This window comes from Chrysoperla carnea, chromosome 5, assembly GCF_905475395.1.
Source record: "Chrysoperla carnea chromosome 5, inChrCarn1.1, whole genome shotgun sequence".
Taxonomy (NCBI): domain Eukaryota; kingdom Metazoa; phylum Arthropoda; class Insecta; order Neuroptera; family Chrysopidae; genus Chrysoperla; species Chrysoperla carnea.
This window is the reverse complement of record NC_058341.1, coordinates 71,472,904-71,486,808: the sequence shown is the minus strand read 5'-3', so window position 1 is coordinate 71,486,808 and position 13,905 is coordinate 71,472,904. Positions and strand designations below refer to the sequence as shown.

Sequence of the window (13,905 nt, the reverse complement as noted above, 5' to 3'; positions counted from 1 at the left end):
CAAATTGGAAGGTGGCCGAAGCCGAAGCTTCGGTCGGACACCAAAAAGAATAAAAAAAATATGTTATATTATGATATAATTAATAAAAAAAAAAATAACCTCATATTAATAGCTCAATTGCTTGTAATTTTTTTTTTTGCAATATTTTGCTCATCGCTGGTTGCCATTAATGGCTGAACAAGTTTTTACGGCCCATTTCTAGTTGCCATTAATGGGTCGCTGACTAATTATTCTTGGCCCATTGTTGGATTTCATTAACCGGCCAACATCCTTATTTTATGATTGGCCCATTACTTGTTGCCATTAATGGCCCAGTAACCTTTCCTGCAGTCGGCCGATAATTAAGTGCCATTACTGGCCCGAGGTTATCATCCGGCTGTCAGTCGATCATGGGCCATTAACAATTACCATTGCTTGCCCATTAATGAAAACTGCTGATCTAGCAATCGGCCATTACTGGCCCTGTTGGAAAACTTTGTATGGAAAGTTAGGAAATAAAATTGTGAAATTCGAGCCTCCAAACTTTAAACGAGAAATCCCTCAATGTAAGCGATGTCAAAGATTCGGACATACCCAAAATCACTGTGGAAGAACATTTAGATGTGTTAAATGTTTAGGCAACCACTCGACAAAGGATTGTCCAAAAACAACCAAGGAACAGCCAGCTAAATGCGTTAATTTCGGCGAAAATCACTCAGCGAACTACAAAGGTTGCTTAGTCTATAAAAAATTGCTAGAACAAAAGTATCCAGCTTTAAGAAAGCGACACATCGAAACACCCATCCCAACCCCTAGAGCCAACACACCAAATTCAACTCGTGAAAACTTTTCCTACGCTCAAGCAACTCGCAGTAATATCCCTAATTCTAAAAAACCAACAGTACAACCATCAAGTTCCAATCATAACGAAGAACATAATGTAGTAGGTTTCATGAAAGAATCATTCTCAGAATTAAAGGAAATGTTCCGCGATCTTATGAAACAAAATAGTGTTTTGATTAATTTATTAACTGCCCTAATCAGCAAAATGAAATAAAATGGCTCAAAATATACATATTGTTTTATGGAACGCCAATGGCTTGACGAATCGACGTTTGAACTAGAAACGTTTCTCGTAGATCATGATATCGATATACCACTGATTTCAGAGACACGTTTCACATCAAAAAGCTATTTAGCTATAAAAAATTACTGCGTTTATGATACTAAACATCCTAGTGGAAAAGCTCAAGGCGGAACAGCTGTCATTATAAAAAATAGTCTGAAACATTATGAAATTGAAAAATACTTTACCGAACAAATTCAAGCTACAAGTGTTGTCGTTGAAGATTGGGTGGGTCCAATCACAGTCTCGGCTGTTTACTGCCCACCAAGACATTCAATTAGCCAAGAAATGTTTGAAAACTTTTTCGGTACCCTTGGTAACAGATTTATCTCTGGCGGCGATTACAACGCCAAACACACATTTTGGGCGCCCAGACTCATCAATCCGAAAGGCAGAAACTTATTGAAGACAATAAGAGAAAATCACCTTGATCAATTATCCACTGGGGAACCAACTTACTGGCCTTCAGATTTAAACAAGATTCCTGATCTTCTAGATTTGTTTGTAATTAAAGGAATGTCTAAGCAGTACATGCAAATAAAATCATGCAATGATCTATCGTCCGACCATTCTCCAGTTTTACTATCGATATGTACGCAATTCATTCATAGAAAATGTACTCCATACTTAACCAATAGACACACAGATTGGAGCTACTTTCGATGGCAACTTGATTGTAGCCTTAATCTAAGAATTCCCTTCAAATCTGAACAAGACATTGATTTAGCTGTACAAAACTTCACAGAAGGTATCCAAAAAGCAGCCAGGGAATCAACTCCTGATGTCAAAACATTTAAGCCCAAAGCTTTACTTTCACAAAACATTAGATACCTAATACAAGAAAAGCGAAGGTTTAGAAGAATCTGGCAACAAACTAGATATCCAAGAGATAAAAATAATTTTAATAGATTGTCCCAAAACTTAAAACGTTTGCTGGAAAATTTTAAACAAAATTATATTCAAGATTATCTTGAAAACTTATCTCCCACTGAAGCTTCGGATTATTCATTATGGAAAGCTACAAAACGTTGCAAGCAACCAAAACAACATGTGCCACCTCTACGCAAACCAGATGGAGATCCTGGGCAAGAAGATGTAAAAAAAAGGCTGGTTTATTTGCACAGGATTTGAAGGAAGTTTTTTCCAATTCACAAGAAGCACCAGACGAAGAAATCTTACAATTTTTAAGCGCCCCTCTACAGTTATCTCCACCTATCGAATCTTTCTCTTTAAATGAAATAAGTGCGGGAATTAAATCACTAAATCGTAAAAAAACGCCAGGATTCGATCTTATAACAACAAAGGTTTTAAACGAGCTTCCAAAAAACGGAATGGTCTTTATTCAGTATATTTTCAATGCTATATTAAGACTGGGATATTTTCCGTGTCTTTGGAAGATATCGCAAATTATACTAATTCCTAAACCTGGTAAACCGGTCAACGAAGTTAAATCTTACCGACCTATCAGTTTATTGCCAACATTGTCTAAGCTGTTCGAAACATTATTTTTAAGTAAACTAAAAGTAATATTAAAAGAGTCGCAAATCATTCCTGAGCACCAATTTGGGTTCCGTGAGAAACATTCCACAATAGAAAAAGTGCACCGTATAGTAAATACGATTTCGAAAAGTTTTCAAGAAAAAAAATATTGTACAGCAGCATTCCTTGACGTCAGCAAAGCCTTTGATAAGGTATGGCATCCGGGCCTGTTGTACAAATTAAAACATCAAATCCCAAGTTCTTATTTCTGTGTTTTAAAATCATACTTAGAAGACAGATACTTCCAAGTTAAAATTCAAGAAGAACTTTCTGACTTGTTTCCAATCCAATCTGGTGTACCTCAGGACAGTGTTCTGGGCCCAACTCTTTATTTAATTTATACCGCGGATCTACCGGTCGATGACACAAACGTAACAGCTACATTTGCGGATGATACTGCGATTCTATCGATTGATGTAGATCCAAATTCAGTTACTCAAAAACTGCAGACAAGTATCGATAAAATACAACATTGGTTGAATAAGTGGCGTATTCAAGTTAACGAGATGAAATTCGTTCAAGTAACGTTCACTTTGAGAAAAGAAACGTGTCCAGCTGTTATAATGAACGGTGTCAGTTTTCCACAGTCAAATATCTAGGTATACACCTTGATAGAAGACTTACTTGGCGTAAACACATCTGGTCGAAAAGAAAACAGCTAAACTTAAAATTTTCTAATTTATACTGGCTCTTGGGACAAAATTCTAAGCTATCATTGAACAATAAAGTGTATAAAACAATACTTAAACCTGTGTGGACCTATGGCATTCAGCTATGGGGATGTGCTAGCAATAGTAATATCGAAATCCTGCAAAGATTTCAATCAAAAGTGTTGCGAACAATTAGTGATTCCCCGTGGTATGTACATAATGACGATATTCACCGAAGTCTCGAAGTGACCACAGCGTGAAGTGAAGAAATTGCGCGTTTCAGTGATAGATACCTGGCAAGCATTGAGCAGCATCCAAACTCTGAAGTGATCAAGCTCTTGGACAAGTGTGACAGTGTGAACAGACTAAACAGACAAAACGTGCTTGATTTAAGATTTAGGTTCTAAATAGTCGTTGTTAACAGACTAAACAGACAAAATGTGATAGATTTAAAATTTAGTTTTATTTAACATTATCATTAGATTAAGGCTATTCATATACTTAGTTTAAGTATATTAAGGTGACCACCAGATTACCGTTCAAATTAACCTTTTAGTCACTAGATCTATTTATAGTTTTTTTCAGAACTGATAATAGAAAATAGGAATTATAAAAAAAAATGTTTATAGGTTAATGTTAATTGCTGACTAATTTATGTTATTATGAGATAATGTTAATTGCTGACTAATTATATTATAAAATTTTTTTTTTTTTTGATTAAATATTCTGAGATTATTTTTTTTTGTTAATAAAGGGTACTTGATTTTTTTCTTTAACCAAGCGACTGTTTTCGAACCTACAAAAATAAAACAATTTTGTTAGACAGGGATATAAAAACAAATTTTGTTAGACAAGGATGAGACTATCTTCTCACCTTCTCTTGCGAGATGTTATCGCAAATTTTTTGAAGAGAACCATTCTCTTTTGCATGGAAATTTTGTCGAACTTGAGATGTATTAAATTTTGTTTGGATTTTTATTTGGCTAAAGTTTCGCAAACGGTCCACTATGGTGCTTTCATCTATTTAAAGGAAAAAGTCAGGTATCTTTTTGAATTAATCAATGTAACAAAAGGTAATATTTTTTTTTTTAATCAATACAACACATTTATTATAATCTAATTTATATTTTTCCAAAGTATACAATTTTCTGTGGTATAAACTTTTTAGGTTAATTAATTTTTGATACCTTTAAACATAACAAATATCACTAACTGTGGTCACATTTTGTTTGAATGTATTATTTTGTACATTTTATTTATTTTTTTTTGAAAACAGTGGAAGCATGGGTTGTCACTTCAATTTTAAAAATACTACGCATATTTTTCTTTGGTTTGACATTTGATGTTCATAGATGTATTTTAAAAAGAAAATAATAGACTTATATATATATTTATTGGCAAATTTATCCTTAAAGTATTATACGAGAGTTTATTGTAAAATGATAGTAAATTTTCTACTGTAATAAAGATAGATTTTTTTTATGTAGTGATAATAAACTATTGTAATAATAGTATTTATATTTGTAATAGTAGTTTTGATGTAATAATAGTAAGACTGTTTAATTCAGATTTTTGAAGTTAATTAAACAATACTGAACTTTTCCTATATATATTTTATTTATAAATTTATTTTCACATGGTAGCAAGTAAAAAGGCTTCATGTAATTTCCTTTCATTAAAGTTATCTTGTCAATTGGGAATTAAATCAAACTCTATTATATCTTTAATTTATTAATAATATTTATTTACAGATTTAATATATATTTTTTTTTACATATTTGGTCAAATATTTCTATCTGTCTTTACATTTTATTAAAACACCATGCCAACAACAAGAAGAGGTGCTGATACTGCTGGCACTCCGCAACCTTTACCAGGTGGTCAAGGTGGTAATCAACCAGGTCCTTCACCAACACGGGATGACTTGTTCACAACACCAAGTGCTGCGTCAGCAATCAACATAGCAGCAATTTCGACTCAAGTGGCGGCTACATCGCACATACTGAATACTTCGGCAAACCAAATGACAGTGATGCAAGACCAAATTCTTCAACAAAATTCACAGATAAGTCTATTAACTCAAACTTTATCCAATTTAACGATCAGTTTATCAAACAATGCTTCACCTTTAAGACCAGACCAACCTAGTCATCAAACTAATTTTTTTGCTAAGCCGAGTATTGACTCGTTCATTAATAAAGTTACTATTCTAGATATATCAATTCCAGAAAAAGTTGTGGAATTCATAGTTGATACACAACATTTAATCGACATTAATTTTTTACCGCTAGAAATGCTCTTAAAATCATTAATAAATAGATGTGCGTTAAATGCACAAGCTTTCTGGGCATCTTGCATAGCTCGATCATTAGACTGGGAAGCAATTAAAAACAACTTACTCGAAATTTATATCCCACCTTTGACGAGGCAACTATTGGTTGATAAACTGGTACGGCGAACTCAACCTGATACAGAAAAGTTCTCCACTTTTGCTGCATCCATTATAAAATTCAGTAAAATACTACTAAAAGAATTATCTGAAGCACAGATAATTGAAATTATTTTAGCTCATGCCAATACGGCTATCTTGACAATTATGGGTTTAAATCAAATACCCGAAACTTATAATGATTTGTCAAGGCTGATCACAAAAATGGAAGAAATTCAATCTAGAATGTTGCCACCAATTCAAATTGCAAATGCTTCAACTCAACAAAAAACTAATTCTACAAACAAATACTTTTGTACATATTGCAAAGGCACTAATCACGATTTTAGGCATTGTTTTAAACGGATCAATAAAGATAATGGATCACCAAATATTTCAAAACCAAAAAACTAATAATAGACCCTAAATTTTATTTATTTAATTTAAATTTAAATTCATCTTCTTTACCTTTACAAACTATTTTTATTCTAGGTTATCCCATTTTAACACTGTTTGATTCAGGGGCTTCTATTAACGCGATTAAGACCGCAACCCTAAAAAAATTACAACTTATTGATAAAAATATAATCACTGAATCAACTAATAAAACAATTTCATTACCTGGTAATAATTTTTTAAAATGTTCCAATTTGGTAAATCTACACTTTAAAATTGACAAATTCTCTTGGAACCAAAACTTTTACATTATAGACAGTCTCCCCTTTGACGCGATTTTGGGTGTTACATCGCTAAAACATTGTAATATTATTCTCGATTTTTTTAAATCAGTTATTAAATTTTATTTTGAACCTAATATCGAAATTCCCTTTGCTGGTTTTAACAGTAATAATCGAATTATTAACACGATTTGTGAAGCCAAAATTAATATGAGTGCCAAACAAACTAAAATGTTAGATTCTTTAATAAAAAAATATAAATGTATTTTTTCAGAAATCCCTGGCCTTGCTAAGGATTATGAATACAAAATTAAGTTGAAAGATAACATTCCGGTTTGTAAAGCACCATATTATTTAGCACCTGATAAAGCTAAACTTTTGGATCAACATATACAGCAGCTAGTGAAACAAGGAATTCTTTCTGTTTCAAATTCAAATTATAGCTCACCTGTATTTTTTGTTAAAAAAAAAAGATGACTCTTATCGTTTAGTCGCAGATTACAGATTCCTTAACAAACATATCGAATTTGATCCAATGAGTTCAGCTAATATTAACCATATCTTTGCCAGTTTAGGTAATTCGAAGGTTTTCACACCTTTAGACATGAAAAGCGCGTTTCACCAAATTAAATTATCAGAGGACACGAAACATGTTACTGCAATCGTCACTCAATACGGTACTTGGCATTATAATCGCTGCCCTTTCGGTTTATCTGTCTCAAAGCCAGGCCTTATCAAGATTTTTGAACTCTAGTTTAGCCGAATTTCGGCATAATTTTCTTTTAATATATTATGATGACTTGATTGTTCATTCTTCGGACGTCGAATCTCATCTAAAACATTTAAATTTGTTATTCACTAAAATTAAAACACTCGGTATCACAATTAATTTAGACAAAGCTCGTTTCTGCATGTCTAGAGTACGTTTACTAGGTTGCGTTATATCCGCTGAAGGTCGTTTTATTGACCCTTTAAAAGTTCAGGCTATTAATGAAATGCCTATACCCAAAAACGTTAAAGAAGTTATGAGGCTCGTAGGAGCGGCTGCGTTTTATGCCAGATATATTCCTATGTTCAGTCAGATTGTAGCACCACTGAATGATTTAAAGAAAAAGAACATCAAATTCAAAATTACGAATGTGCATCTGGAAGCTATTTCAACACTAAAAAAAGCTCTAACTAATGCTCCAGTTTTAAAACATCCGGATTTTGAAAGAAAATTTGTGTTACAAACTGACGGTTCATCGACTGGACTGGGGGCAGTTTTACTTCAGAAATATGAGGATGGTTTACATCCAATTATGTACTGCTCTAGAAAATTGAATACTGCAGAATTAAGGTATAATAGTCACGAGTTGGAAATGTTAGCAGTTATAACCGCTTTAGATAAATTTAAAGATTTTTTAACAGATCGCCACTTCATTCTCCAAACTGATTGTCGTTCTCTTCTTTGGATATTTAATACACCAAATAAATTCAATAAGCTGTCCAGGTGGATTCTTAAAATATCCCGATATGATTTCACTCCGGAACATATCAAAGGAGAGCATAATAAAATGGCGGATTTCCTCTCTAGACTATACGAATCAAATGATACAATAGTGAATAGCGAGAATAAATTAGAGCAAAAATCAAATGATAAATTTGTTAAAATTAAAGAATTGCATAGCGCGGACCCAGGTTATGCAATTCTAATTAAAAAGATAACCTCTTCTCTGGATCCATCTGATTTAGATTTGCTTAGTGAACAAATTCGGAATGATGTTCAATTGGACTCTTTGAACGTTATAAACAACACGAATTTTGATTTTCTATCCATCAAACAAGAACAACGAAATTCACCTGAATGTGAAATCATTTATCGCAACCTTAAGGCTAAGATGAATGTCCCTAATTTTTGCATCAAGGATGGATTAGTTTTCAAACTTGTGGGTAGGAATCACCTAAAACGAATTTTATTACCTGAGTCATTATTGAATTATGTGTTGAGATATTTTCACGACTCTAAATATGCAGCGCATTGTTCGGTTATTAAAACGTTCCGTGAAATTAGTAAAATCTTTTATTATAAAAACTTGTATGCAAAGGTTAGGGATTATGTCAGAACCTGTAAAGTCTGTCAGGCGATTAGACCTTATACACGTAATGATAAGGTGCAATTGAGCAGTTCCATTCCTGAATTCACCTTTCATACTCTTTACGTTGACTTTATCGGTCCTATTATTAAATCTCCCGAAAACTACAAATATATTTTTTCTGTTGTAGATGGGTACAGTAAATACGCTTTTGCATATCCGTGCAAGAAACAGACGACGGATACGGCTATTTCGATGATGCAGAAGATATTTCAACAAAATGGATACGCAACGGTGGTGGTATCTGACAACGGTCCTGCGTTTTCGTCTGTGAAATGGAAGACCTTCGTATTCAACAATGGAATCAGAGCTTCCTATTGTTCGAGTTATACGCCATCATCCAACAAAAGCGAATGTCTTCATAAACAAATTAAGTACAACCTGGGGTGCTGTTATGAAATTTTTGTTGTTGGAACAAGCATTTCATCTCAAACCTGTCTCAAACCTGTCAATTGGAACAGACCTAAGTTAGATATGTATTTTTAGTTACTGACTAGTGGCGCTCTACTCGCCCTAGCTATGGTCATGTTGAAATAGGTATGAGTACTTCCTTCTTACATCAGCATTTGAACAGACATGTCAAATTAATTGACTAAGTACGCATGGCGTACGTATATATATATAATGGAATTTAACCATCCATAATGGAGAAATATTCTGATTTACATTTTGATTAAACTAATTATGGAATTATTTTACTAAAAACCATCGTGACAATTTGTGTTACCTTTATTCCGGTGAGATATGATTTTTTTTCTATAAATTAACGCAACCCTTTGGTTTTTTAAATAACCTTAAAGGTTTGACACGTGTTATTCAAATAGCCAATTGTATATTAATTATTTTTGGTTAAAATAATATTCTTAAATATTACTTGTAGTGATATAAGTAGTTTTAGTCTGAAAGATTTTTACCTTTTCGTAAATTGTTTACTAATTTTGTATATATGTATATATATATAGAAACCGTCATAGAGATGGTATGATATTGTATTATCAATACTTTCTACAGAATCCAAATCTTGGTTTGTAATATGTTTTGTAAATACCTTATTTGAATTTCACAATTGTACATTTTTTATTTTTTGGGTTGATAAATAAATGACCTTTGTACATAGTAATACAATTTATTAATCTTTCTCACAGCACCAAAACGGAGTATGGGGTTTCGGTGAAGCCGACCCCTATTTCACGAGGTTACGTCCGCACACCATGTGGAAGATCCACCTCCTCTGGGGGTATGTGTGAACATCGTTTATCACATACTTTATGGGCCCACACTAGGGTGTCCCTTAAATTTCAAGTTCGAAATATTTTTACGCATACCCTCTTAAAACTTTAGAAATGACCCATTATTGCCTAGAAAAAAATATTAGTCAGTTTTATAAACGGTAACCCGTGCCGATTTGCGATTGAAACTTGTCCATACAAGTTACACTGGTATAGCGATGTGACCTGTATATACGTGTTTATTTTGCCATTTCATCAGTGATTTTTAAGATTAGTAGAGCGATCTTGTTTATTGCATAAAGATGTCGGTTGAATTACGGAGTGATAAGCAAAATATTTTCCTTATCGGACTGCCTTGCCATCAAATAAATGGTGCAAAATTACCATCTAATCGACAAGTTCTCGCTGTCTTATTTTTCAATATTCGCGAAGTCAAACTAACTGTCAGTGAAAGTGCAAATCTTGTGATTAGGGAGTGTATTATATTTTGGGAAAAAGCAAGAATTCCTACAAAGGCTTTTCCAAACTGTGTGAAGAAACTTGTTGATTTATATCATGTTTGGAGAGAACTGCAAAAAAATTGTAAGAAAACTCAAATTACGTTCAAAAGCCGTGAAAATAATTTTAAAATTGACCTCGAGAACTTATTTGATTTTGCACATGCTGATGCCTTTGAGAGAATGAAAATAGAGGAAGACAAAGTATTTTTAAAGAAACAAAGAGAGCCAGGTCGACCGGGATGTTTAGGTGGTATAGACAAAAAATTGGCGGATAAAGAAGAAAGAGCTAGGCAAAAACAATTAGAAGAAGAGGAAAGGAGTGTAAGACAAAGATAGTTATTAGATGTGGCATCTACTTGGACAATAACTTGGAATGTCTAGAAGATTCGGACGAAGAACAGATTTCGATTTCTGAACTCAACTTGCCAGACGTTCCCTGCTCTGAAAAAAGTTCAAAAAGAGGTAGAAAGAATCTCATAACACCTAAACTTGTCGCAGCTTTAGATCGATGCCAGTTAAGCATAAGAGATTCCGTTTACATTCTTCATGCGGTCATAGAAGCGCTTGGTCTGAGCAGCGATGATTTCCCTATTAAGAAATCTTCGATTCAGCGAATTCGTACTCAGACGAGAAAATCCAGGGCAGAAGCAATAAAAACTGACTTTCAAAACAATATACCTGACGTAGTCACTGTCCATTGGGATGGAAAACTATTACCCGGAATGGATGTACGAAGTTCAAAAGAAGAACGTTTGCCAATTATTGCTTCATTTGACGATAGAGAACAGCTTCTTGCAGTGCCAAAACTAGGGAGTTCTTCTGGAAAACATCAAGCTAAAGCTGTATTAACTGCTCTCTTTGACTGGAACCTTCATAATAAAGTACAAATAATGTGCTGCGACACAACAGCTTCGAATACTGGCCGTTTTAATGGAGCTTGTGCTGTTTTGGAGCAGACTTTAGAAAGAGAAGAGTTTTTTGTTATTTAACCCTTAAATGCGCAGTGTAGTTTAAAAACAACGAAATGAAACGCATAGATAAATGACCAGTTTTTTTTTTTTTTTTTTTTAATAAATAGAACTAACATGTTTCTGAACGAATAAAGAATAATTTTTTAAGTTGGTAAAATTGAATTTGACATTTGCTTTGACATAAAATCTGATCTTATGTAAAAGCGCGGCAATCCGTAACTTTTTGTCGATAACAAAAATTGGCTGCAGTTTTTGAATCACAATTTTCGCAAGTAAGTCATTCGATTATATGTATAATTGTTTGTTATATCATTAATTTTATATTTAATTTACAATTTATTAAAAAAAATCATAAAGCATGGTGATAAGACCTAATTTATGCTTGTTGTGTAAAAACAACAGTGCGCATTGGTGGTATGTATTTTATGCATGTATGGTAAATGTGTTATTTGGGTTTTTCAGCATGCCACGCTCGTTAGGCTTGTTAGATAGTGAAATAAGAGAATATTTAGAGAAACTTGATGACTCGGAAGACGGATTGGATGGTTCGGACTCTGAACCGGAGGATGAAGGTAATTATTACCGAAACGTTCACGAGCTTATGAATGATCTTGAAAATGAAGATGAATTGGAAAACATTGAATTAGATGAGATGAATGAAGATCCTCCATTAGTTACTGAGGATACGGAAAATGCGCAAGAACAGGAGGACCCTCCCCTTGAAGAAAGCAATGATGAAGAAGTGAGCATACCAGGAGCACCTCAAAGAAACAGGCCCCTACTATGGAAAAAAAGAAATCTCGTTACTAATGAAGATGACCTTGTGTTTAGAGGTAATACTCAAATACCAGAAGCTTTATTGAATTGTAATACACCATTTGAATTCTTTTCATATTTTTTTACTCCAAATTTGAAAAAAGAAATTGTTTACGAAAGTAACCTTTATGCCACACAAAAGCAAATATCTAACCCAGAGACTATAAACGAAAATATACTAAATAAATTTCTAGGCATACTAGTTTTTACATCCGTCATAAAATTTCCAAATACAAGGTTATATTGGAGTGATAAATTTGGATATGATCTTATCAAAAACACCATGTCACAAAAGAAGTTTGAAAAAGTAAGATCGATTATTCACTTTGCTGATAACACTAAATGTCTCCCAAAGGAACATCCTGATTATGATAGACTCTATAGGATCAGACCACTTATCGAAACACTAAATCATGTGTTTGGCACCGTCCCTATGGAGCAAAGGCTATCCATAGACGAGCAGATGTGCGCTACAAAAATGAGCCACTATATAAAACAGTACTTGCCTAACAAACCACACAAGTGGGGCTTCAAATTGTACCTTATCTGCAGTCTGCAAGGATATGCTCACAAATTTGAGCTATATGCAGGAGGAGGCAATAAAAATACTGCATCTTTACCAGGAGAACCAGATTTAGGAGAATCTGGGAACACTGTCATAAGGTTGGCTCGAATGGTACCTCGTCATGTAAACCACATAATATATTTCGACAACTTTTATACTTCTTTGCCGCTTCTCACCTATTTGGCCAAGGAAGGAATATATTCTTTAGGGACAGTTCGGGTAAACCGCGTACGAAATTCTAAATTACCAGATAAAAGAACAATAATGAAAAAAAATGTTGCAAGGGGTTTTTACGAAGAGAACGTAGCGAATGTAGATGGTACTGAAGTGAGCGCAGTTGTTTGGAAAGATAACAAGCCTGTCAATCTTCTTTCAACTTACGTAGGTGCCGAACCAGCCACCACTGTATCAAGATTCGACAAAAGGAGGAAAGAAAGAGTTGAGATCCCATGCCCCAAAATAATTCGTGAGTATAACACTCACATGGGAGGGGTGGACCTGTTAGATTCTTTTATAGGACGCTATCACATAACGATGAAGAGCAGGAAATGGACTATGCGTCTTTTTTACCACTTTTTGGACCTCTGTGTCATCAACTCATGGGTAATGTACAAGAAAGTGCACAATCAACTGGGTACCAGCAAATTGTTAAATTTAGCTCAATTTAGATTAGACGTTGCAGAGACATTGTGTCAGACTGGGTTGCCTATCAGTGGTTGCAAGCGTGGCCGTCCCAGTACCAGCAGTATACAGGCTCAACTTGAAATGAAGAGGAGTCGCACATCAGCTCAGTCAGTTCCGTCTAAAAATGTTAGGTTGGACCAAACATCACACTGGTCAGTTTGGTTAGAAAAACAGCAACGATGCAAATACCCCAAATGTACTGGATACACATTTAAAAAGTGTGAAAAATGTCAGGTATCTTTATGCGACACCAAACAGAAAAATTGTTACTATAAGTACCATACTGAATAAACATAATAAATATAGATAAAAAAAATCACTTGATTTTTACTTACTCATACATCATAATGACCCCTAAATGCGCAATGTGGTTTTTAAACAACCAACACATTTTATGAAAAAAATTACATAAAAACTAAGTCAATCTTTTTTTAAATATTTTTCCCTGTAAGTATAGAAGCTAAGTTACAAAATATATTTTTTTTTAACAAAATAGAAAATTCGCGCATCTAAGGGTTAACTTGTTTTTTTTTCTTTCACATAAAACGCTGGATGATTTTGTATCAGAAAAGAGCAAACAATTACTATCCCGACTGCAGATCGACG

At 33.8% G+C, this 13,905-nt stretch overlaps 1 protein-coding gene across 1 annotated transcript; it reads left to right on the top strand.

The window, feature by feature from the left end:
- Positions 1 to 11,574: 11,574 nt before the first annotated feature.
- On the top strand, positions 11,575 to 13,590 carry LOC123301384 (piggyBac transposable element-derived protein 3-like). The gene is made up of 2 exons (XM_044884121.1): positions 11,575 to 11,806; positions 11,882 to 13,590. Exons 1-2 carry the CDS (start codon positions 11,593 to 11,595, stop codon positions 13,588 to 13,590), a joined length of 1,923 nt encoding a protein of 640 aa, XP_044740056.1. The 5' UTR covers positions 11,575 to 11,592.
- Positions 13,591 to 13,905: the final 315 nt, after the last annotated feature.

Bases quoted from the DNA above. Each gene is read 5' to 3' on its own strand.
- LOC123301384 (XM_044884121.1), top strand. From the start codon at position 11,593: ATGGTGATAAGACCTAATTTATGCTTGTTGTGTAAAAACAACAGTGCG. The intron at 11,807-11,881 runs GTAATTATTACC...ACATTGAATTAG, and splicing joins CTCTGAACCGGAGGATGAAG to ATGAGATGAATGAAGATCCT.